A 22,725-nucleotide genomic window follows, 5' to 3' on the forward strand; every position below is an offset into this window, starting at 1 on the left:
GCAAGGATACCTAGACCACAGCCAGCTCCACAAGCTGGTCTTGCAACTGGATTTTGACTCCTTTCCAGAGTGCAGCAGCCACCCCTCCTTGATCCCACAACCCAGATCACCAGTGGGAGGCTGCCTCTGCCACTTTGCAACCAATTGGCGCCCAGTTACTGCGGACCAGTGGGTATTATCCATCATAACCCACAGTTACCGTCTAAATTTTTCAACGGTATCCCCGGACTCCCCATCTAGTCCAGCGTGGAGCCGGGACAATCACACAATAGATCTCGAGTCAGAGCTCTCAACCCTTCTGTATGCCAGAGCCGTGGAACCAGTTCCCTTGACTCAGCAGGGGAAAGGGTTCTACTCCCGCTATTTCCTAATCCCAAAAAAGACTGGCAGCCTGCAGCCTATTCTGGATCTCCGTTCCTTAAACATATTTCTTCACAAGGAACGGTTCAGAATGGTGTCCCCGTGCACCATGCTCCCCCTCCTACAACAGGGGGATTGGCTCTGTTCTCTGGACCTTCAAGATGCTTACTCCCATATTGCCATCTTCCTTTCTCATCGCAGATACCTGCGATTTGTAGTAGGTCACAGGCACTACCAATAAGGAGTACTGCCATTCGGCCTGGCCTCGGTGCCCCGAGTGTTCACAAAATGCTTGGCAGTCGTGGCTGTACACTTGTGCTGCAAGGGCGTCCACGTCTTTCCATATCTTGACGACTGGCACATAAAAAGCCAGTCCAGACAAGGAGCCCTCGACTCCCTCTGTCTCACTTATATGGCTTCTGCATTCTTTGGGATTTCTGATCAACTACCCGAAATCCCACTTGACACTGTCTCACTATCTCTCCTTTATAGGAGCAGACCTAGACACCAAAGTGGCCAAAGGGTTCTTATCCAATGACCGTGCAACCACGCTGTCCAACCTTGCCAGCTTTATCCGCAGTCGACAAACAACCTCGGCTTGCCAATTGCGCACATTACTCGGCCACATGGCATCAACAGTCCACATCACCCCAATGGCACGCCTAGCCATGAAACTGACTCTATGGACCCTAAAATCTCAGTGACACCAAGCCACTCAACCACTTTCATCCCTTGTCCACATAAACAACCGGCTTCGTCTGTCCCTTGCTTGGTGGACGCACAAAGCCAACTTACAAACAGGTCTTCCCTTCAAGCAACCAGCTCCTCGGGTGACCTTAACCACTGACGCCTCCAACCTAGGTTGGGGAGCCCATGTCGAAGGCCTTCAAATCCAAGGGATGTGGACAAAAGCCGAAGCGACCTATCAAATCAACTTTCTAGAGCTTTGAGCACTGCAGTATGCCCTTTATGCATTCAGGGACTGCCTATCCAACAAGGTCGTCTTGATTCAAACAGACAACCAAGTAGCAATGTGGTAGCTGAACAAACAGGGGGGCATGAGCTCTTATCTGCTCTGCCAAGAAGTGGCGCAGATTTGGGCATGGGCCCTGTCGCACTCAATTCTACTGCGAGCCACTTACCTGACAGGCACACAGAATGCAGTAGCGGACCTCCTCAGCCAGAGTTTCCAGCCCCACGAGTGGTCTCTGGATCCCTCTGTTGCGAGCAGAATCTTCCACTGGTGGGGTCAACCGGACATCGACCACTTTGCATCCAGCCAGAACCGCAAAGTGGAACGATTCTGCTCCCTACACAGGGACCGAAGAGCACCAGCCATGGATGCCTTCGCCCCCCACCCCCCCCTGGAACACAGGCCTGCTATATGCGTACCCTCCAATTCTGCTAATAAGCAAGACTCTCGTGAAGCTACAACAAGACCGAGGCTTAATGATACTCATAGCCCAGTATTGGCAACGCCAAGTCTGGTTTCCCATACTTCTCGACCTCTATGTCCAGGAACCCATTCGCCTGGGCACGGCGCCCCTCATAACACAGAATCACTGCAAGTTGCGCCACCCGGACCTCCAGACCCTGTCCCTGACGGCCTGGATGTTGAAAGGTTGATCCTACAGCCCCTCAACCTTTCTACTAGCGTCTCTCAAGTCCTCGTAGCTTCACGAAAACCTTCCATGCGGCAGTCTTACTGCTCTAAATGAAAGAGATTCACCGTCTGGTGCACGCAGAAAGGGTTAGATTCCTTTACATGCCCCACACCAGCACTCTTAGATTATCTCTGGCACTTCTCGGAATCTGGTCTCCAGACTTCATCCATCCGAGTACACCTCAGTGCCATCTCTGCTTACAATCAAGGAGTAGGGGATGCCCCGATAATGGCTCAACCCCTTGTGAGCAGCTTAAGCCTCCTCTATGACCACCAGTCATGGCATGGGACCTCAATGTGGTACTCGCAAGGCTCATGCATCCTCCTTTTGAGCCCCTGCACTCTTGCGAACTCAGATATCTTACGTGGAAAGTAATTTTCCTATTAGTTATCACCTCTGCTCGTAGGGTCATTGCAGGTCCTTGTGACCTATTTGCCATATAGAAGGTTCCTCCATGACCAGGTGGTTCTCCGCACTCACCCTACGTTTCTTCCTAAGGTGGTAACTGATTTCCACTTAAACCAATCTATTGTCTTGCCCACTTTCTTTCCAAGGCCTCACACTCACCCGGGTGAGTGAGCTTTGCACACCTTGGACTGTAAACATGCCCTTGCTTTTTACTTAGACCGCACCGCAGTCCACAGAAAGTCCACCCAACTCTTTGTTTCTTTTGACAAAAACAAGCTTGGAGTTGAGGTGGGCAAGCAGACTCTCTCCAACTGGTTGGCAGACTGCATTACATTCTGCTGCCAGCAAGCAGGCCTTTCACTTGAGGGACGAGTGAAGACGCACTCAGTAAGAGCCATGGCAATGTCAGTAGCACATTACCGTTCAGTACTAATTGCTGACATCTGCAGGGCCGCGACGTGGAGCTCTCTCCACACTTTCGCAGCCCACTACTGTCTTGACAAGGCTGGACGACAGGACTCCGTCTTTGGCCAGTCTGTCCTACAGATTTTATTTCCAGTGTAGAAACCCAACTCGTCCTACCTTGACCTGCTGTGAATTTCAGGCTGCCTCATCGTTGCCAACAGCACCCCAGTTGTTTTGCCTGTTGCACATATTGGGGCGGATTTTAAGAGCCCTGCTCGCCGGTGCGCCTATTTTACATAGGCCTACCGGCGCGCACAGAGCCCCGGGACTCGCGTAAGTCCCGGGGTTCTCCGAGGGGGGCGTGTCGGGGGGCGGGCCCGGTCGTCGCGGCGTTTCGGGGGCGTGTCGGCAGCGTTTCGGGGGCGGGTACGGGGGCGTGGCTACGGCCCGGGGCGGTCCGGGGGCGTGGCCGCGCCCTCCGTACCCGCCCCCAGGTCGCGTCCCGGTGCGCAGGAGGCCCGCTGACACGCGGGGATTTACGCCTCCCAGAGGGAGGCGTAAATCCCCCGACAAAGGTAAGGGGGGGGCTTAGACAGGGCCGGGTGGGTGGGTTAGGTAGGGGAAGGGAGGGGAAGGTGAGGGGAGGGCAAAAGGAAGTTCCCTCCGAGGCCGCTCCGATTTCGGAGCGGCCTTGGAGGGAACGGGGGTAGGCTGCGCGGCTCGGCGCGCGCCGGCTATACAGAATTGATAGCCTTGCGCGCGCCGATCCAGGATTTTAGTGGATACGCGCGGCTCCGCGCGTATCTACTAAAATCCAGCGTACTTTTGCTTGCTCCTGATGCGCCAGCAAAAGTACGCCTATTCGCATAGTTTGAAAATCTACCCCTTTGTGTGCTGCTTAGCCTCCTTCATTATGAGCCAGCCTGTAGCTTGCTATTCACCAATATGTGAGGACTATCATCCTGCTTGTCCTGGGAGAAATCAGAGTTGCTTTCCTGTAACAGGTGTTCTCTGGACAGCAGGATGTTAGTCCTCACAAAACCCACTGCCACCCGCGGAGTTGGGTTCAATACCGTTTTCTTATTTTATTTTCGCTCGTACTTTTTGCTACAAACAAGACTGAAGGGGGACCCTTTGTGGCCACAGGGTTAGTAGCATGCTTAGTGTGCCAGTCAAAGTTCTAGAAACTTTGACAAAAGTATTCCGTGACAGGGCTCCATCTGATGATGTCACCCAGATGTGAGGACTAACATCCTGATGTCCTGGGAGAACACCTGTTACAGGTAAGCAACTCTGCTTTCCAAAATGGAGCCTTCTGGTCAGCTCCCACTGTCTTCCTCTTATTAGCAGGTTTGTATTTTGCTGCAGGTATGAGGCAGTTGTTTCACACTTGTTACTGAACCAGCTTTGTATAATCAATCACAATAAAGCAAATAACTACTGTCTTCATTGTGCTGCTTGTCCACACTAAGAGCAGTTTGTAATGTGTTCTCAGCCACAAAAACTGCTACAAAGCACAAAACTTAAGATAGTTTTAGTATGCTCCACACACAAGCAGCTGGCAAAAACTACTCATGTGGCTTGACTTGGGACCTGATATTTTGTTACATAATGTAGGCTTTTTTGTTATGTAAATGCATTATGTCTGTTTCTATGTCAACAGGTCAGATTTCTTTAATGAAGATGGCTCTTTAAAGGAGGTTCACAAGATCAACGAGGTGTATGCTACACTGCAAGAGGAGCTAAAGGTAAAGAGTCATCTGCGTGCAGAGTGCACATATCACTTATTTATTTATTTAAAAGGTTTTTATATACCGCGTATACACACAAAGTGGAACTAAGCGGTTTACAAATTAAAAAATACAAAATAATATTAAGAAAATAAAAGGAAATGACACAAGTTAAAAGTAAAGGTTATAATTACAATCACAAAAAGTTGAAGTGGAGCAAGGATGGATTTGAAAAATAGGGTTAGCAATGCAGGTCAGGGAAAGCTTGTGAAAATAAGTAGGTTTTTACTGCTTTCTTAAAGTTGTGTTTTGTGGTGAGCTGACAGATGTAGTTGGGTAAAGAGTTCCATATTTGGGGCCTGCAACAGAAAAGGTGCGGTTGCGAATTAGGTTTAACCTGGCAGTTTTTACAGTGGGAACTTGGAGATAGTTTTTATCAGAAGAGCGTAAGGGGGGGGGGTGAGGATTGATAAAATTTGGAGAGTAGAACATAGCCATATAGAAGCAGTACTGTATATCAAAGTATGAATAAGCATTAAGATTTTGTATTGAATTCAGTGACGAATGGGTAACCAGTGTAGTTGCATAAGAATTGGAGTTATGTGGTCCCCACGTGGAATATTGGAAGCCTTATGAAGCCTGGCTGCGCAATTTTGAATCACTTGAAGTGGTTGTATTGAGTGTTCAGAAAGACCGTATAGTGAGTTGCAGTAGTCACGTCTGGTTAAGATGAGGGACTGTAACACACAGCAAAAATCTTTTGTAAAAACTAACGGTTTGAGGTTTTTAAGTAAGTGGATTTTTGTAGAAGGATGATTTTGTGTTGGAGGCGATATTTACAGACATCAATAATTTAGAATTATTGAAGACACCTAGGTTACGAGCGTGGTTACGTATGGGTATATGATAGTTATCGTAGATAAATTCTGCTGGAGAAGCACAGGCGGAATTTGGAATCGTAAATAAGTGTATAATTTCGGTTTTTGCTGCATTGAGGGTGAGACGGTTGTGTGTTTATCATGTATTTATTGTTTGCAGATATATTGTGGCTAATGAGAAGGTGTGTTTCCAAGACATATCTAATGAAGGATGAATTGAATGTAGTCTGTGTAAATTTTATAGTTTATGTTGAGGCTTCATAAGAGTTGACATAGAGGGAGGAGATATATATTAAACAAAATTGCAGAAAGAGCGGATCCTTGTGGTACTCGGATTGATATTTGCTGAGGGCGATGCTGTAAAAAGGATTTGAACCAGTTGAGGACTTTACCGGTGATGCCTATATTTTGTAGGTTGGTACATAGAATAGTATGATTCAAAGTATCAAAGGTGGCAGAGACGTAGAGAAGGATGAGAATGTAATCTATATTGGAATCGAAACCTCGAATTATGAAATCAAAGGATGAGAGAAGGAGAGTTTTGGTACTGTGACCTTTCCAGAAGCCATGTTGGTTTGGATGGAAAATGTTATTGTCTTCAATATATTCATTTAATTGGTGTAAGACGACGGATTCAATTATTTTGGCTGGAGTGGTGAGAGATGCATTTGGACAATAATTGCTTAAGAGACTGACATCTGTTGTTTTTTTCTTGGGAATGGGCAGAATCAAAGTTTTTTTTGAGCGTGGTAGGGAAAATACCAGATATCAGAGATGAATTGATTAGATGGGTTAAATGAGAGAAAACTGTTTCTTTTTTGTATAGTAAATCCTTCCCAGAAAAAATATTTTAGCTCTCCCTCATATACTTTCATATGGATTTTTAGGATGTGTTTGACCAAATTAGCAATTGAAAATGCCAGATTTTTTTTTAAATTTTTTTAAATTTATTTTAAATTCCTTAAAAAAAAAAAAGACTTAACAAATACAATTTTAAGACTCTCCCTGCAGCACTATACCACCACCACTTAATCCATCCAGAATTTTTTGGATAGTCCAAGAAAACTGTTGCACCATAAAACTTTCCACTATAATAAGCAAATATCAGAAGTCCGACAATCTCTTTTGAAAAGATGGGTGTATGAGCAGGCTCATTGTGAATCATCATTCTTTTCCTTTTCTTTTACAGAAGACGTGCACTAAGGTAGAGAAAAGTGAGCGATCAGTAGAGAAGCTCTTGGCAGATATAAACAAACTAAAACAAGAAATAGCAGAAAGGAAAACACAAATGCAAATGTCAGGTAATCTGGGATGTACTGCAGCTGTAAAGCCATATCTCTCTAACTTGTGTTTAGCTGCATTTTGAGATGGTTACTGTGTTTGTGTGGATGCAGAGATACAGAGAAACGGGTAAAGGTAGGCAATCGAAATAAGTCTGGACATGGTGAGACTGAAAAACCAGGCAGGGATCAATCAACTACATAACATGCATACAGTCAAATAGACATTCTGTTTCTTACATATTTGAGCTCCCCCTTTCTCATGATCCACTGAACTCTGTCTCCATCTCATCTGCTTTATTTATTTATTTGATTTATATTCCACCTTTCAGCTACTTCAAAGTGGATTACATTCAAGTACTGTTAGCATTTCCCTGTCCCCAGAGGGCTCACAATTCTAAGTTTGTACCTGAGGCAATGGAGATTGAAGTGACTCTCCCAAGGTCTCAAGGAGTGGCAGTAAGAATCAAACCCTGGCTTCCCTACTTCACAGCCTGCTACTCTGCTGTGGTCTTTAGTAATTCCTTGTTCCTATAACTCCTATAACTCCTTTTTTATATAAAAGGTTGATTTATTTATTTATTTATTTATTTTATTTAAGTTTTATTTAAGTTTGATGACTGCACTGACCTAGGTGGCTGGGAAAGCACAGATCTATCTCCAATGCTATTCTCTGGTTATTCATGAGGGTCTTGCCAGAAAAGCAGTGCTTGTCCTCCATCTCTAGCAGTGATCATATAGAGGAGGGGGGAGGGAAGTAGGATTGTGCCCTGGGGATGGCAGTCAAGTTTCTAGCAGAGAAGGCTGATCTCTAGATAATCAGGCTGGGCTAAAATTGCATAGGTGTGGTGTCATAACCAGAAACAGAGTCAATTCTCTATAATTGCATTTTTAAAACTGCTCTACAACCCAGTATGCTAGCTGGAAAGAGACAAATTGGCTCATTAGCATGGCTGATACAGCATTTCCCACCATGTAAGAACATAAGAACATAAGAAAATGCCATACTGGGTCAGACCAAGGGTCCATCAAGCCCAGCATCCTGTTTCCAACAGTGGCCAATCCAGGCCATAAGAACCTGGCAAGTACCCAAAAACTAAGTCTATTCCATGTAACCATTACTAATGGCAGTGGCTATTCTCTAAGTGAACTTAATAGCAGGTAATGGACTTCTCCTCCAAGAACGTATCCAATCCTTTTTTAAACACAGCTATTCTAACTGCACTAACCACATTCTCTGGCAACAAATTCCAGAGTTTAATTGTGCGTTGAGTAAAAAAGAACTTTCTCCTTCATGTCTAAGATACGTTCAGTGATGCGATTCTTATTGAGAGACTTTTGCCATGTCTGCTCCACATGGTGGTGCACTCTGTCTTCATGAAATAATTTAACAAGGAAGCTCTTTTCCAATGTGTCACAGCCATAACTGTATAAATCAGGTGCACAATGTCTTGTCAAAATAAAGCAACACGTGGCCTTAATGCACAAGCTGTTGAGTCAGAGAAGCTTGCCTGCTGCCTAAATGCTGCCTGATATAGATGAACTAAATTATTTAAACATTTATGGGACCTGTCTTACAGCTAAAGAGTATGCAATGCTAAAGTGGCTATATGTTTGTAAAGCTCACTAGGCTTCACAATAGATAGGGTGGCCAACTGCCTGGTTTTGGACTGGACAGCCAAGTTTTCAGGCATTCTGTGCAGCGTCCAGTCAGAACTACCGACCAGATGCTAAAAGTCCGGTTTTGCTCTTTCCCACAGCCTCTTAGAGGGAGAGAAAAGTCAGGGTCTCTGAGGCAAGCTGTGCTGTATCCATACCCCTTGCCTCCTTTCCCGTGTTGTAATTAGCCAGCATAGGGAGAGGAGGTGGGGCACAGCACAGCCCTCAGTTCCCAGATGTCTGTAGCTATGGCGCTCTTGGTCCCACCCCCCTTCCTTACAGGATGCTGGGCCAGGAACCAAGAGAGGGGCTGCAGTGAGCCTGCCAAGACAGGTACAGGCACCAAGGAGAAGGTAGCGCAACAGATGGAGATGCAGGTGTTGGGTAGAGGAGAGGAGAGACACAGAAGGGACAAAGATAAAAGGGGAGGAAAGGGGAGATTGGCACATGAGCGTGGGAGGGTTGAAATAGAGGGGATACATGGAGGGAATGGGTCACAAGGTCTCTCACAGTCCAGCTAATAGCTACAGCTGTCCAGGAGGCTGCTCTGAAGGCTGTACCTTCCTCTCTCAGGTCTCACTCTGGACCCATGTCTTGCCTCTTATTAACTTGAAATTTACCTGGTGTTAAACAAAAAAACGCATACTGTACTGCAGTGACCCCCCCCCCCCCCCCCTCTGCCCATGCTTCTACCCCTTTCCTGGTCCTTTCCCTGCCCAGCAGCTCCTGCCCTGAACCCACTCTTCCCTCACCTTGTTCCCCTCAGGCCTGTTGTTGGGCTGCCCAGTACCCCAACCAGTGCAGGTAATAAGACTGGCCACGGGGGAAGGGGAGCAGTGCCTCCTTGGATGACTTGACTGGCCAGCTAAGTCAGCAGCCACATAGGGGCTAAGGGGAATAAGTATTCCTTATTCCACTACAAGCCGTTAAGCCCGTTAAAACGGGCTACATCCCTCTGTCTCTCACCTCCCCCTCATTCTCTCTCCCCTCACTCTTCACCACCCCCTCCCTCTCCTCTCACTCAGTCCCTCCCTCCCACTCAGTCTCACTCACTCCCTCCCCCTCCTCTCCCTCCCTCTCACTCACTGTCCCACTCCCTCCCTCTCTCTCCCCCTCCCTCTCTCTCCCTCAGTCCCACTCACTCCCTCTCACTCAGTTCCCCCCTCCCTCTCACTCAGTCCCTCCCCCCAGTCCCTCCCCCTCACTCAATCCCTCCCTCCCACTCAGTCCCTCCCTCTCACTCAGTCACTCCCTCTCTCCCTCTCACTCACTCAGTCCCACTCACTCTCCCTCAGTCCCACTCCCTCCCTCTCTCTCCCACTCCCTCCCCCTCACTCAGTCCACTCCCTCCCCCTCACTCAATCCCTCCCTCCCACTCAGTCCCTCCCTCTCACTCTCTCTCTCCGTCCCTCCCCTCCCACTCAGTCCGTCCCTCCCTCTCTCTCTCTTCTCCCTCCCTCGCTACTGGCCGCTACCGCCGCCGCCGCCCGCTGCTGCCACTGGACTCCGCCATTTTTTTTCTTAGCGTCAGACCGACGTGCTCGCCCGCACATGCGCGGTAGAGCTGGTCTCTACTGCGCATTTGCGGCACGTCGGTCAAGCTTCGTTTATAGGTATTGATAATGATAATGGTGGCATGAGGCACTGGTGCCCAGCCCTCTGGGCAGTTGCCTTCCCCACTTGCCAGCCTTAGTACCCCTCTCTCCCCCCTCCCTGCCCAGCAAGCTTCTATAAATTACATTTCAAGCAAAATTAACAGATTAAAAATTGTTTAGGGGGAAAACTTTATTAACATTTAGAATTTTATTACTAAGAAAAGCAACTTGCCTTTAATTGTGAGATCTTGTGAGATGGAGCACATGTGTGCGAGTGTGATATGTGAAAGAATTAATGTGTATGAGGGACAGAGGAGAAAGTTTGTGCCCCCCCCCCCCCCATCACCTTCTAATAATCCATGATAAGAAATGGGAGCAGGTAAGTGGCAGGAGGCCTCCTTCATTGCCTTGAGAGGGTGGAACAGAAATTGTTGCCTGTATGCATCTCATTACTGCCCTTTAATGTTTACATAGATAAACTATATAGGCAGTTTACTGGCAGGATCTAAAAGTTTTGCAAATGAAGGGTACCATCATCCCAGCCCCTCACCCACCCACCCACACATCCTTAAGTGTCCATTCCTAGTCTTTGAAAAAGTTGGCAGTCTTAACTACAGAGTTAATATGTAGAAATTTCCCAGAGCGGGGAGTTAGCAGTGAGAGTAGAGTTTTTCTGAATGATAGTTCCAGTCTATCCCCAAAAGGGCGAGCATTTGCTTTAATGTTATAAAAGTGACTTCATGAGTCACTGGGGTGTGGTCAAGCAGAGGAGCCAGGGAGAGGCAGCTGCCTTTCTTTTCCAGTGGGAGAACAGGGTTTCCCTTTTTATTTATTTATTTTTTTTTTAACACCTTTATGGAGTAAGTTCCAGGAGGGGACTGGTGGAACAGTGCTGGTGAACATTCCCAGGTCTCAGGGACAGAAGTGCACCCTTTTTACTGCATCGTTCGTTGAACAAGGCATTTGAGTACTTCTCTTCTATGTGAGAGCCACGGATTTAAAGTTCCAATGGGGTCCTCAGAAAAAGGAAGCCATAGGGAAGAAGAGGTCTAAGTTCCTGCAGTTGTAACTCAAGCAGCCTGAGAAATGACTTCTTGCGATTTTATTTAAGAACATAAGAAATTGCCATGCTAGATCAGACCAAGGGTCCATCAAGCCCAGCATTCTATTTCCAACAGAGGCCAAACCAGGCCACAAGAACCTGGCAATTACCCAAACACCAAGAAGATCCCATGCTACTGATGCAATTAATAGTAGTGGCTATTCCCTAAGTTAACTTGATTAATAGCAGTTAATGGACTTCTCCTCCAAGAACTTATCCAAACCTTTTTTGAACCCAGCTACACTAACTGCACTAACCACATCCTCTGGCAACAAATTCCAGAGCTTAATTGTGCGTTGAGTGAAAAAGAGTTTTCTCCGATTAGTCTTAAATGTGCTACTTGCTAACTTCATGGAATGCCCCCTAGTCCTTCTATTATCCGAAAGTGTAAATAACCGATTCACATCTACTCGTTCAAGACCTCTCATGATCTTAAAGACCTCTATTATATCCCACCTCAGCCGTCTCTTCTCCAAGCTGAACAGCCCTAACCTCTTCACCCTTTCCTCATGGGGGAGCTGTTCCACCCCCTTTATCATTTTGGTTCCCTTCTCTATACCTTCTCAATTGCAACTATATCTTTTTTGAGATTCAGCAACCAGAATTGTACACAGTATTCAAGGTGCAGTATCACCATGGAGCGATACAGAGGCATTATGACATTTTCCATTTTATTAACCATTCTCTTCCTAATAACTCCTAACATTCTGTTTGCTTTTTTGACTGCTGCAGGACACTGAGCTGACGATTTTAAAGTATTATCCACTATGATGCCTAGATCTTTTTCCTGGGTAGTAGTTCCTAATATGGAACCTAACATTGTGTAACTACAGCCAGGGTTATTTTTCCCTATGTGCAACACCTTGCACTTGTCCACATTAAATTTAATGTGCCATTTGGATGCCCAATATTCCAGTCTTGCAAGGTCCTCCTGTAATGTATCACAATCCGCTTGTGATTTAACTACTCTGAATAATTTTGTATCATCCGCAAATTTGATAACCTCACTCGTCGTATTCCTTTCCAGATCATTTATATTTATATTGAAAAGCACCAGTCCAAGTACAGATCCCCGAGGCACTCCACTGTTTACCCTTTTTCACTGAGAAAATTGACCATTTAATCCTACACTCTGCTTCCTGTCTTTTACCCAGTTTGTAATCCACAAAAGGACATCGCCTCCTATCCCATGACTTTTTAATTTTCTTAGAAGCCTCTCATGAGAGACTTTGTCAAATGCCTTCTGAAAATCAAATACACTACATCTACCGGTTCACCATTATCCACATGTTTATTAACCTCTTCAAAAAAATGAAGCAGATTTGTTAGGCAAGACTTCCCTTGGGTAAATCCTTGTTGACTGTGTTCCATTAAACCATGTCTTTCTATATGCTCTACGATTTTGATCTTTAGAATAGTTTCCACTATTTTTCCTGGCACTGAAGTCAGGCTCACTGGTCTATAGTTACCTGGATCGCCCCTGGAGCCCTTTTTAAATATTGGAGTTACATTGACCACCCTCCAGTCTTCAGGTACAATGGATGATTTATTTATTTTGTTTCTTGTCTAACTGCTTGGCATTGTCTACCTATTGAATACTGTGAAGAACTGTTTCTTTTACTTGTATCATTTTGTGCCAAGTAACCCTCTTTTTCTTAGCGTCTAGCAGATGGACTCAGGACCAATGAGTACAGTGTACTCCTGATAGCAGTTGGAGACGGATCAGATTTCAATCTGACGTCAGCCCTAGTATATATACCCCTGCAGGAAGTGCAGCTCTTCAGTATTTTCCGTCTCCATAGCAGTTAGGGACTCTATGCACACTAACACAGCGTTAGAGTAAATTTTACCAAAGAAATCGAAATTAAGAAGAAATTTTACCTCTACAGATGAGCCCCGCTCTCCTGTGGTGACACCCGTTGGGTCCATCCCCCATCGAGATTCCCGAGGTGATTTCCACGATCCCTCGGAGGTAAGCCTCGGTCTGGCGGCCGACCCTCAGCGGGGACCTAGCTCCTGACATCGGGTGAGGCTGAGAGGCAGCGGGTGCAACCTCGAGCACGGCGGTGACGGTATCTTCCCTCTCCCTCCACAGCCGGAGATCGCCCGGAACAAAACCGGGAAGCGCAGAGACAAGGTAAGGTAAAAATCTATTTAAAAGTCTCCGGTCTCCGAAACTCGAGGAGACGCACAGGTCGCCAGCCGGAACCAGTGCCACTGGGTTGATCTGCCCTAGCAGGGCTAGACCCTGGTCAAATCAGAGGGTCCTCCCATGTGGAGACGCTCCGAGGTGGTTGCCATATTGTCTGCATGGTCGCCGTCACCATTTTGGCTCTGTTCGCCACCCTGTCCGCCGTCTCGATCCGTGCACACAACGTCGCGGGCAGAAGTACCAGGCACACAAGCGAAGCGCATAGCCACGTGCTCACTGTGCCGGGCGCACAACAGTGCACACATTGCTCTGTAAGCGCTCACCAAACCTACGCATGCAACTTCGACGCACACCGGAGCGCACAACTGCATTGTATGTGCACAAGCCATGGCACCACCTGAAAATAAGCTCAAAGCTCAGGGCCTTTGCCCAGCATGCCACATTAGAGCTACACAGTATAAGGAGGCCACGGCCCTGTGTATACAGTGCAAAGAGGCCCTAGGGGACCCAACTCATGGCCCTCCCCAGCCAGTACCAGACCCCAGACTCTCGAGCGGTACGCCGGACCTAGCATCACAGTGGGACCCCTCCTCAAACGGGGCTCCCCAGGGACACTGCACCCCCCCAGTCTAGACCCAGCTTCTATCTCCTGGGTGGAATTCTTCAAAGGTCTGCATACCTTTGTCCACATGCAACCGGGGCCTCCTAAAATGCGGTCACAGGCCCCACCAGGGGACCTCAACGTGCCAGGACCCTCTATGCCCACGGAAGTGATCCCACCGCCCTTAAGCCCCACCCTCGGGGACACAGACATCTCAGATGAGGGGTCAGAACCCCCGGAGGAAGGGGAACTCCTTCCGGGGACAGAACCCTATCGAACCATGAGACGTTTCTTCACCAAGGTCGAGCTTCCACACCTGGTCACACACAGCTTAAAAGAGCCTCGGGGGAACCTAAGATGAACCCACTTTTGGAGGGACTTTGTCAGACCTCTCACCATTTCCCACTATTACAAGCCGTCAAGCAACTATCTGATATGGTATTTAACCATGAAGGTCGGTATAGAAAAAATGTTAAATAAATAAATAAAACTAATTGACCTGCAATGGGATGCCCCAGAAACCACGTTCAAAGGGGGCCAGGCTCTGGCAGCGATGTACCCTCTGGACCCTGCCGCCAAAGATCTCCTGGCATGTCCGAACGTGGATGCCATGGTCTACGTGGTCTCGAAGCGCACCACTATCCCCGTGGAGGGAGGAGCAGCACTCAAGGATGCTCAAGACAGACGTCTGGAATCTATCCTCAAACAGTCCTTTGACGTCTCAGCTATGTCTTTACAGATCACGGCATGCTGTGCAGTGGTGACACGCGCCTGCATAGCACAGACCAGGAACAACACTCCTGGGGAAGCCCTGGAACCAGCTGTAACATTCCTCACGGTCGCCGCTTCGGATATGGTATGCACAGCAGCTAGACAAGTCATCCGCCATGGCAGCCAGAAGACAAATCTGGCTCTGAAACTGGTCAGCCGACGCATCCTCCAAAACGCGACTCACAAGGATGCCTTTCAAAGGAACACTCCTATTCGGAAGCGAACTAGAGAAACTAGCCCACAAGTGGGGCAAGTCACCACTGCTGCGGCTTCCGGAGGACAGGAATAAGACAAGTCAGCGATCCTTCCCTCGGACCTCCAGGGGCAGAGGCTCACAGTGCTTCAACCCATACAGAAGCTCATATCAAGCGGCCCGCCCCGCAGGCTGGAGCCAGTCCTTTCGGAACAAGCACAATAAAAGGGGAGCCTGCTTGGGCCCAGGCCCCAGCCGCACCCCACAATGAAGATCAGCTGACCCATCCAAAGGAAGAAGCCATAAGGGGCAGACTGGCCCTATTCTACCAAAGATGGGTCGAGATAACTTCGGACAAGTGGGTCCTATCCATCATTCGAGAGGGCTATTACCTGGATTTCCTCCACCTCCCTCCGGACAAGTTTGTGGAATCTCCCTGCCACGACCCTTCCAAGAGAATGGCAGTGGAAGCTACACTGACCAGATTACTAGCCTTAGAGGCTATAACACCGGTGCCTCCACAACAAATAAATACTGGCCATTATTCCATCTATTTTATCATTCCCAAGAAGGAAGGAACGTTCAGACCTATCCTGGACCTCAAGGCGGTCAACTGTCACCTGAAGATTCCCCGCTTCCACATGGAAACCCTACGCTCGGTAATAAGGGCGATACAACCGGGAGAGTTCCTTACCTCCCTGGACCTGTCGGAAGCCTACCTACACATTCCGATCCATCAAGAGCATCAACGTTTTCTACGCTTCTCGATCCTGGACCGTCACTACCAGTTCCGGGCACAACCTTTCGGGTTAGCCACTGCACCCCGGACGTTCATCAAGATCATAGTGGTGGTGGCAGCAACACTGAGGAAGGAAGGAATCCGCGTGCACCCTTATCTAGACGATTGGCTGATCAGAGCGAAATCCCCAGAGGAAAGCCACCAGGCAACCAACAGAGTCAAAACTCTACTGGAGAGCCTCGGGTGGGTTGTCAACACAAACAAGAGCTGCCTTCAGCCTTCCCAATCTCTAGAATACTTGGGAGTCCGGTTCGACACCAAACAAGACAAGGTCATCCTGACACCGACAAGGAGATCAAAACCTATGACCCAGTTATGAACCCTGTTGAGCGAGCTTCGCCCCACAGCATGGGAATACCTACAAGTTCTCGGCCTCATGGTATCCACACTGGAAGTAGTCCCATGGGCACGGGCTCACATGAGACCCTACAATGCTCACTACTATCACGATGGAATCCACTGTCCCAGAACTACACCGTACGACTTCAGCTCCCGGACAGAGTTCGGGCCCAACTACTATGGTAGCCACAAGAAGCCCATCTGAGCCAGGGAACGAGACTATCCTCCCCAACCTGGATCCTACTCACCACGGATGCCAGCCTATGAGGATGGGGAGCACACTGCCAGGAGCTAACCACCCAAGGGCAATGGAACAAAGAAGAGTCGGGATGGAATATCAATCGCCTAGAAGCCTGGGCAGTCAGACTAGCCTGCCTAAGGTTCATCCTCAGACTCCGAGGCAAAGCGGTCAGAGTAATGTCGGACAACGCCACAACAGTGGCCTACATCAACCGTCAGGGAGGAACCAGAAGCCAACAGGTGTCTCTGGAAATAGACCCCCTAATGTCATGGGTGGAAGTGAATCTTCAAGAGATCTCGGCCGTCCACATTGCTGGGAAAGACAATGTCGCAGCGGACTACCTCAGCAGAGAAAGTCTAGATCCAGGAGAATGGAAACTGTCAACCACAGCATTCCAATTGATAGTAAACCATTGGGGAACACCCACCATGGACCTCCTGGCAAACCGGTCCAAGCCCAGGTACCCAGTTTCTTCAGCCACAGGAGGGAACCCCAGTCCCAGGGAATTGATGCCCTGGTACAGACCTGGCCACAGGAGACTCTGTTATATGCCTTCCCGCCGTGGCTCCTATTGGGCGCAATCATCCACAAGATAGAACACCACAGGGGGCCAGTACTTCTAGTGGCCCCAGACTGGCCAAGAAGACCGTGGTACGCAGACATGGCAAAGACTGCTGGCAGGGAAACCCCTGCCGCTACCTCCACACAGAGACCTGCTCCAACAGGGACCGATCCGCCACGAGGATCCAGCTCGATTCTCTCTTACGGTCTGGCCATTGAGACGACTCGCCTAAGGAGGAGAGGATACTCGGGGGCAGTAATTGACACCCTACTCCGAGCACACAAGTTCTCCACATCCCTAACATACATAAGGATTTGGAGAATATTCGAATCCTGGTGCGAGGCCCATGACATCATACCACACAGTTAAAATTCCTGCAATTTTGGAATTCCTACAGAAGGGATTGTCCCTAAACGCCATCAAGGTACAGGTGGCTGCCTTGTCATGCTACGGAACTAAGAGCGAGAGCGGCAGCATAGCCTCTCACCCGGATGTCTCCCGCTTCCTGAAAGGAGTCAAGCACATCCGACCACCCCTAAAGTGGCCGGTGCCTCTTTGGAACCTTAACCTGGTCCTAGATTTCCTAGCAGGAACCTCTTTCAGACCTCTCTGCGGCCTGTCTCTCCGACTATTAACATTGAAGACAGCCTTCCTGCTGGCAGTCTGTTCAGCCCGTCGTATATCCGAGCTACAAGCCACTGTCCTGCCAAGAGCCGTTCCTCAGACTTACCCCAGGAACCATCCAGTTACGCTCAGTTCCATCGTTCCTCCCCAAAGTGGTGTCTCACTTCCATCTCAACAAACCATCTTGCTACCATCGCCAGATGAGCATAAGAATTCGGAAGAGGCTCGAAGTCTACGCCATCTCAACGTCGGCAGACTCCTAGTCCAATACCTGGAAAGATCGGAATGCGTAAGAAAGATGGACCATCTATTCACCCTTCACGTGGGAAGAAGCAGGGGGAAGTGGCCTTGCAAGCAACCATAGCCCGCTGGATCAAAGAAGTCATCAAGGCGGCCTACGTGGAAGCAGTCAAGCCACCGCCTTTACAAGTCAAGGCCCATTCTACTAGAGCCCAGGCAGTGTCCTGGGCGGAAACCCAGATGCTGTCACCCGCCGAGATCTGCAGGGCAGCGACGTGGTCCTCCATCCACACCTTCTCCAGGTTTTACCGCCTGGATGTTCAGGCTCTGGAGGACACATCATTTGCAAGGGCAGTACTAAGTGGGTCATGGGCAGCCTCCCACCCGGTTTAGGAGTAGCTTTTATACATCCCATTGGTCCTGAGTCCATCTGCTACACGCTAGGAAATGGAGAAATTACTTACCTGATAATTTAGTTTTCCTTAGTGTAGACAGATGGACTCAGCATCCCACCCACGGCTGCCGTTACTCATGGAATTCTCGGGGGACATCCCCGGGAGCGAGTGATTCACGAGTAAGCCATGCTTTCCTTTATCTAGGACACCCATCCGACTGGGTGTCGATGTTTCTCGATTGAGGACACTGGCGGTCTCTAGCTGTAGCCAATTCAACCAGTTCAAATTATTCAAGTTAACCAAGTTATAAAGTTATTCAAGTTATTCAGTCATATATATATATCCACAATGCTTTTTGAGGAGAATACTGAAGAGCTGCACTTCCTGCAGGGGCATATGCACGAGGGCTGACGTCAGATTGAAATCTGATCCGTCTCCAACTGCTATCAGGAGTACACTCCCACCCCCTTTTAATACCTTGTTCGCATGTTTTAATCGTTCAATGTAAAGCGCCATGCCTAGCGCCAGTTTGTTACAATGTGAACCGATATGATATCCTGGATGAATGTCGGTATATAAAAATTTTAAATAAATAAATAAATAAATAAATACACTATACCCATTGGTCCTGAGTCCATCTGTCTACACTAAGGAAAACGAAATTATCAGGTAAGTAATTTCTCCATTATGATTTCATAACTGACTGTGTGGGCAGTTTTGATTAAGAGAACTGTGCGAGTGATTCCCTGACTCTTATGGCTTAGCTATCTCTCCATGGATGAATCTTGATCTGGAGTTACTGCCAGGTTTTCCTCAACCCTATCATCTGAAGGTGACCTCTTGCCCATTTCAGGGACGAACCTAGAAAAAGGAATATATGGTTTTTTTGGTGAGGATTTTGGTGTTTTCTACATTTTTTACTTGCTGTATTGTTTTGTTATGTTGTGCGTTGCTGAGATCTCACCTGGATTAGCGGAATGTAAAAGATAACAAATAATTAAATACATAAATGAAACATGTTTTGTCAGTTTGTAAAGATTGCCTGGTACAGGGTGTTGATACAAAGGGATAAAAATTGTCTAAAAATAGTGAAAAGGGTGGGAGAAGTGGTTTGAAGAAATGTTGTTCCTCCACATTATGTTGAACGTCATCTTTTTTTATTGACAGTAACAAATTACACTAAAATGCTGAGACTGTAAATAAACTGTTGATGGGACACAATAGACAAGAATGGCATATAAGAATGTTTTCTTTATTGGTGTTTTTACTCTTTTTGGATGCTTTCTGAGCCTCCTTTCTGACTTTTTTTTTTTTCTTTTACAGGAAAAGGGGGGAAGGGAGGATTATTTATTTTTGTGAGATACTTTAAAGTATAAGGTAACATTTTTGAAGATAAAATTTTCTGTTTTCAGTTTGTATAGGTTTGTTGCTGTCATCTTCCATAACACCCATTTCTGAAATGTGTTTTTTTTATTATACTGTTTTTAGGGGAGAAAAAAATTGAAAGGGATGAAGAGGAGAACGTGTTGCTGTGTCAGGCCCTGCGGACATTTTTCCCAAACTCCCACCTCCTCCAGACCTGCACCGTGTCCCTGAGAGGAAGGCCGTTTCCTCACTACTGTTGCACTGTTGACCACAACATCAACATGGTGGATGAACTCACTCTGATGGTGGAGGAATGCAATATTCCAGAAGCTAGGACAAGGCCACTGGGCAAGCGCAAGGCTAGCATCACCCAAGATGGACCACATGAGCTAAAGAGGTCACGGTTCTTGCGCAGGAAGGTGGCGAGCAGAGCAAATCAGAGGGACAGCAGTGATGGAGAGAGGACACTTGCACTTTCTGGGCCGGAAACAGATGAGGATGCTTTGGAAACCATAAACAGCGACACGAAGCGTCCAGAGTCGCCTACTTTTTAACCCTTTTAGCCACTTTCTAGGTGGGCTGAAATTGGACTGTTATGCCCCCATGTTGTGTGGATCAGCTTAATACTGCTGGCAATCTGACTTGCACAGCATTTGCTGCTGGAGTATTTCCAGTTTTGCTGGGAAGCAGAATAAAATTTCTATGTTTGGTATTTCATGATTGTTCTGTTCTCTATTACATGACTAACAATATAGAATGCATTTGACATCTACATCTGGCGAAGTAAAATCTGTGCCTATAAGTATTGCAAACTTTTTTTTATTTTTAACTTTCCCCTTAGTATCTCACTTGAGTGGCTTCAACTGTTTTCCTCATTCTCGGTTAGAAGCAAATGACTGGTGCAGAGGGGATTGTGTTTATTTTTAATTTTGTAGGTGTTTTTGTTTCATTTGTATAGCAACCCCAGTTGGGGTGCTTTTCAATAAGTTTTATATAAGCATAAATCCCTGATCTAAAGAGCTTATCTAACTCTAATGCAAGAGGAACATATTCACTTAATAGGCAATAAAAAGAAATTAGTAAATTTAAAAATCCATGTTTATAAAATTATATATTTCCCTGTACGTACCCGGATCAGTCCAGACTGCTGGGTTTTGCCTCCCTTCCAGCAGATGGATTCAGAGAAAAATTTCAAGAGCGCCCTCTCTTAATCTGTGTTAAGAACGGCCTCGAAAGGCCTTGCATTCTGTTGTGTGCCCATGGGTCTCAGCCCGACCCCGACCTTCAGGACCGAGCCAAGGGTTGACGGTGGCTCCGTGTGGCTGAACAATCGTGCCCTCGGCCAGGCCGGCAAGCTCCCATGGCCAACATCCGAGGATGTTGGAAGGTGAATGGTCCTCCGACCATTCCGGGCCCTTTCGGACCTGCTGCAAGCAGCATGGAGCAGCAGGCCTGGCCTGAGGTTGAGGGCAAACGGCCTTGGCACGAAGACATGACAAAGAGTGATGCGACGGCATCTAGACGAAGACAGAGGGTTGATGCAACGGCATCCTTGGACGAAGACTCGGGGTTGATGCAACGGCATCCATGACAAGACACTTGACATCCACATAGGCAACACAAGGCATGGACATTGGCACTGTCTCTCAGGGCGCCCTACTCAGGCCACCCGCGGGACTGAGTCGTGGACCACCCTGTCCCATTACGCGCCCTACACAGCCCCAAGAGGCTGGTCACGGACCACGACGGGAGCGGGACAGCACAGGAACGAGTCCAACCCAGGCAGAGCTTCGACGGAGCCATAAGTCGCCCGGAACTCCACATAGGCTGGCAGGCATGACGGCTCCAGAGCGCAGAGACAAATCCCTCCTGCAGGCTGCTCCATTCCCGGGCACGACATCCTCCGGAAACACAGCCAGACAGGACATGAAGGCTCAGGAGCATCAGACGAAGACACTGGAGAGGACATCCAGGAAGACAGGAACATCAGGACGAGGAAACTATAACGAGACATCTGGACGTGGACAGGGACCTCAGGCAAGACACCAAGATGAAGACGTGAAGAAGGCAGGCAAGACGAGGAGCTCCGGGCCGCAGGAGAATCTTCAGGCCGCGGCCCAGCCGCATGAGAGGGCCGACGACGGCGTCCTGCCGCGTCGGCTGAAGATCAGCATGGTGGTGAGTGTGCCTGCTCGCGGGGAAGTCGGCGGGCAGGAGGGTTCATAACAATCTGGTGAGCCACCTGCTGCTCCTCAGTATTTCTCTGTCTCCAGCAGATGGAGGTGGTGCAAAACCTGCGGTTCTGATCCAAGCAAAAAAAAAAAAAAAAAGGATAGTGTTTCTTTCTTCTTGGAGTCTCCCAGGGGGTTGTGAGGTCCTGGTGGGACCATTCCCACCAGGCATTTGGATGAGCAGGGATTGGGAACCCCGATCTTTGTTCCTGAATCTGCCGGCGGGTGATAGCTGGTGGTCCAGCTCCCTCCCCCTCCTACGTTCCTCTTCCTCAGCTCTGCCAGCCTTCAGGAAAGTATATTTAATTTTATTGTTTAAAGTTTTATACAAAAAAAAAAAGAAAGGGCACTTTAAAAAAAAAAAAAAAAGCGCTGAGGTTTTACTGTGTGGAGGAAATTCTTGGCTCCCTTGGCGGCAGGCAGAGCAGGAGCTCTTGTGAGTAAGGGAACTCGGGGTTCTTTTCTTATTTTTAATCTCTCCTCCGTGCTGGCCGGCAGCTGCCCTGCGGCGTTTACCTGTCAGTCATGCTGCGCATGAGCCGGTGCTCCTGCTGCAGCGATCGGCTCCCTACCTGAGCAACTTCGGAGTTTCGTGATCAGTGTCTCCCCGGTGAGGAGGGCAGTTTCAGCAGTTATGCGGCAGCAGATCTTCAGCAGCTCAGTGCCGGGAGGCTGCTTGCTGCTTCGAAGGCCCCAGTTGGTCTGTTACCGCTCGGCGCGGGAACGGCGGCCATTTTGGGTGCTTTTCGCGCCATTGAGGGAAGAGTGTTGGGGGGAGGGGATCTCCCTCCAGCCCTCTCCCCAGCCAATTCAAGCCCCATGCAAGCCCAAGAACCCGTGGGAGTTTCCCCCAATGGAGATTCTGACCCTTTGGAAGACACTTCAGCAGGGCCTGCTCTGTTTTCCCCGCAATTTCATATTGATGCATCAGGCTTTCCTGGCTAGCGGTGGTGAAAAAAGTGGGTCCTGTTCTCTGCAAGGGCCCGGAGGTCCACTGACCAAAGTGCCTAGAAGGGAGGAGACGCTGGTGGCAATGAAGATCCATCTGGTACAGCCCACGGGAGTCCACCTGGGAGACCTCTTCAGCCGATTTGGACCAGGGAGAGGGACCAGTGGCCCTGTTCCTCCTTC

The 22,725-nt window shown here is 48.3% G+C and overlaps 1 protein-coding gene across 6 annotated transcripts in view; it reads left to right on the top strand.

The window, feature by feature from the left end:
- ABRAXAS1 (abraxas 1, BRCA1 A complex subunit) overlaps window positions 1-20,080 on the top strand; it is a 98,355-nt gene extending 78,275 nt beyond the window's left edge. For all 6 annotated transcript variants that reach the window (XM_029599423.1, XM_029599442.1, XM_029599433.1 and 3 more), the window contains 3 exons: window positions 4,501-4,585; window positions 6,635-6,746; window positions 19,487-20,080. In XM_029599423.1, coding sequence (XP_029455283.1) covers window positions 4,501-4,585; window positions 6,635-6,746; window positions 19,487-19,917 — 628 coding nt within the window. In that variant the 3' untranslated portion in view covers window positions 19,918-20,080. The remainder of the gene's footprint in view (window positions 1-4,500; window positions 4,586-6,634; window positions 6,747-19,486) is intronic.
- The last annotated feature ends 2,645 nt before the right edge of the window (window positions 20,081-22,725 follow it).

Source organism: Rhinatrema bivittatum, chromosome 1, assembly GCF_901001135.1.
Source record: "Rhinatrema bivittatum chromosome 1, aRhiBiv1.1, whole genome shotgun sequence".
NCBI classification, from domain to species: domain Eukaryota; kingdom Metazoa; phylum Chordata; class Amphibia; order Gymnophiona; family Rhinatrematidae; genus Rhinatrema; species Rhinatrema bivittatum.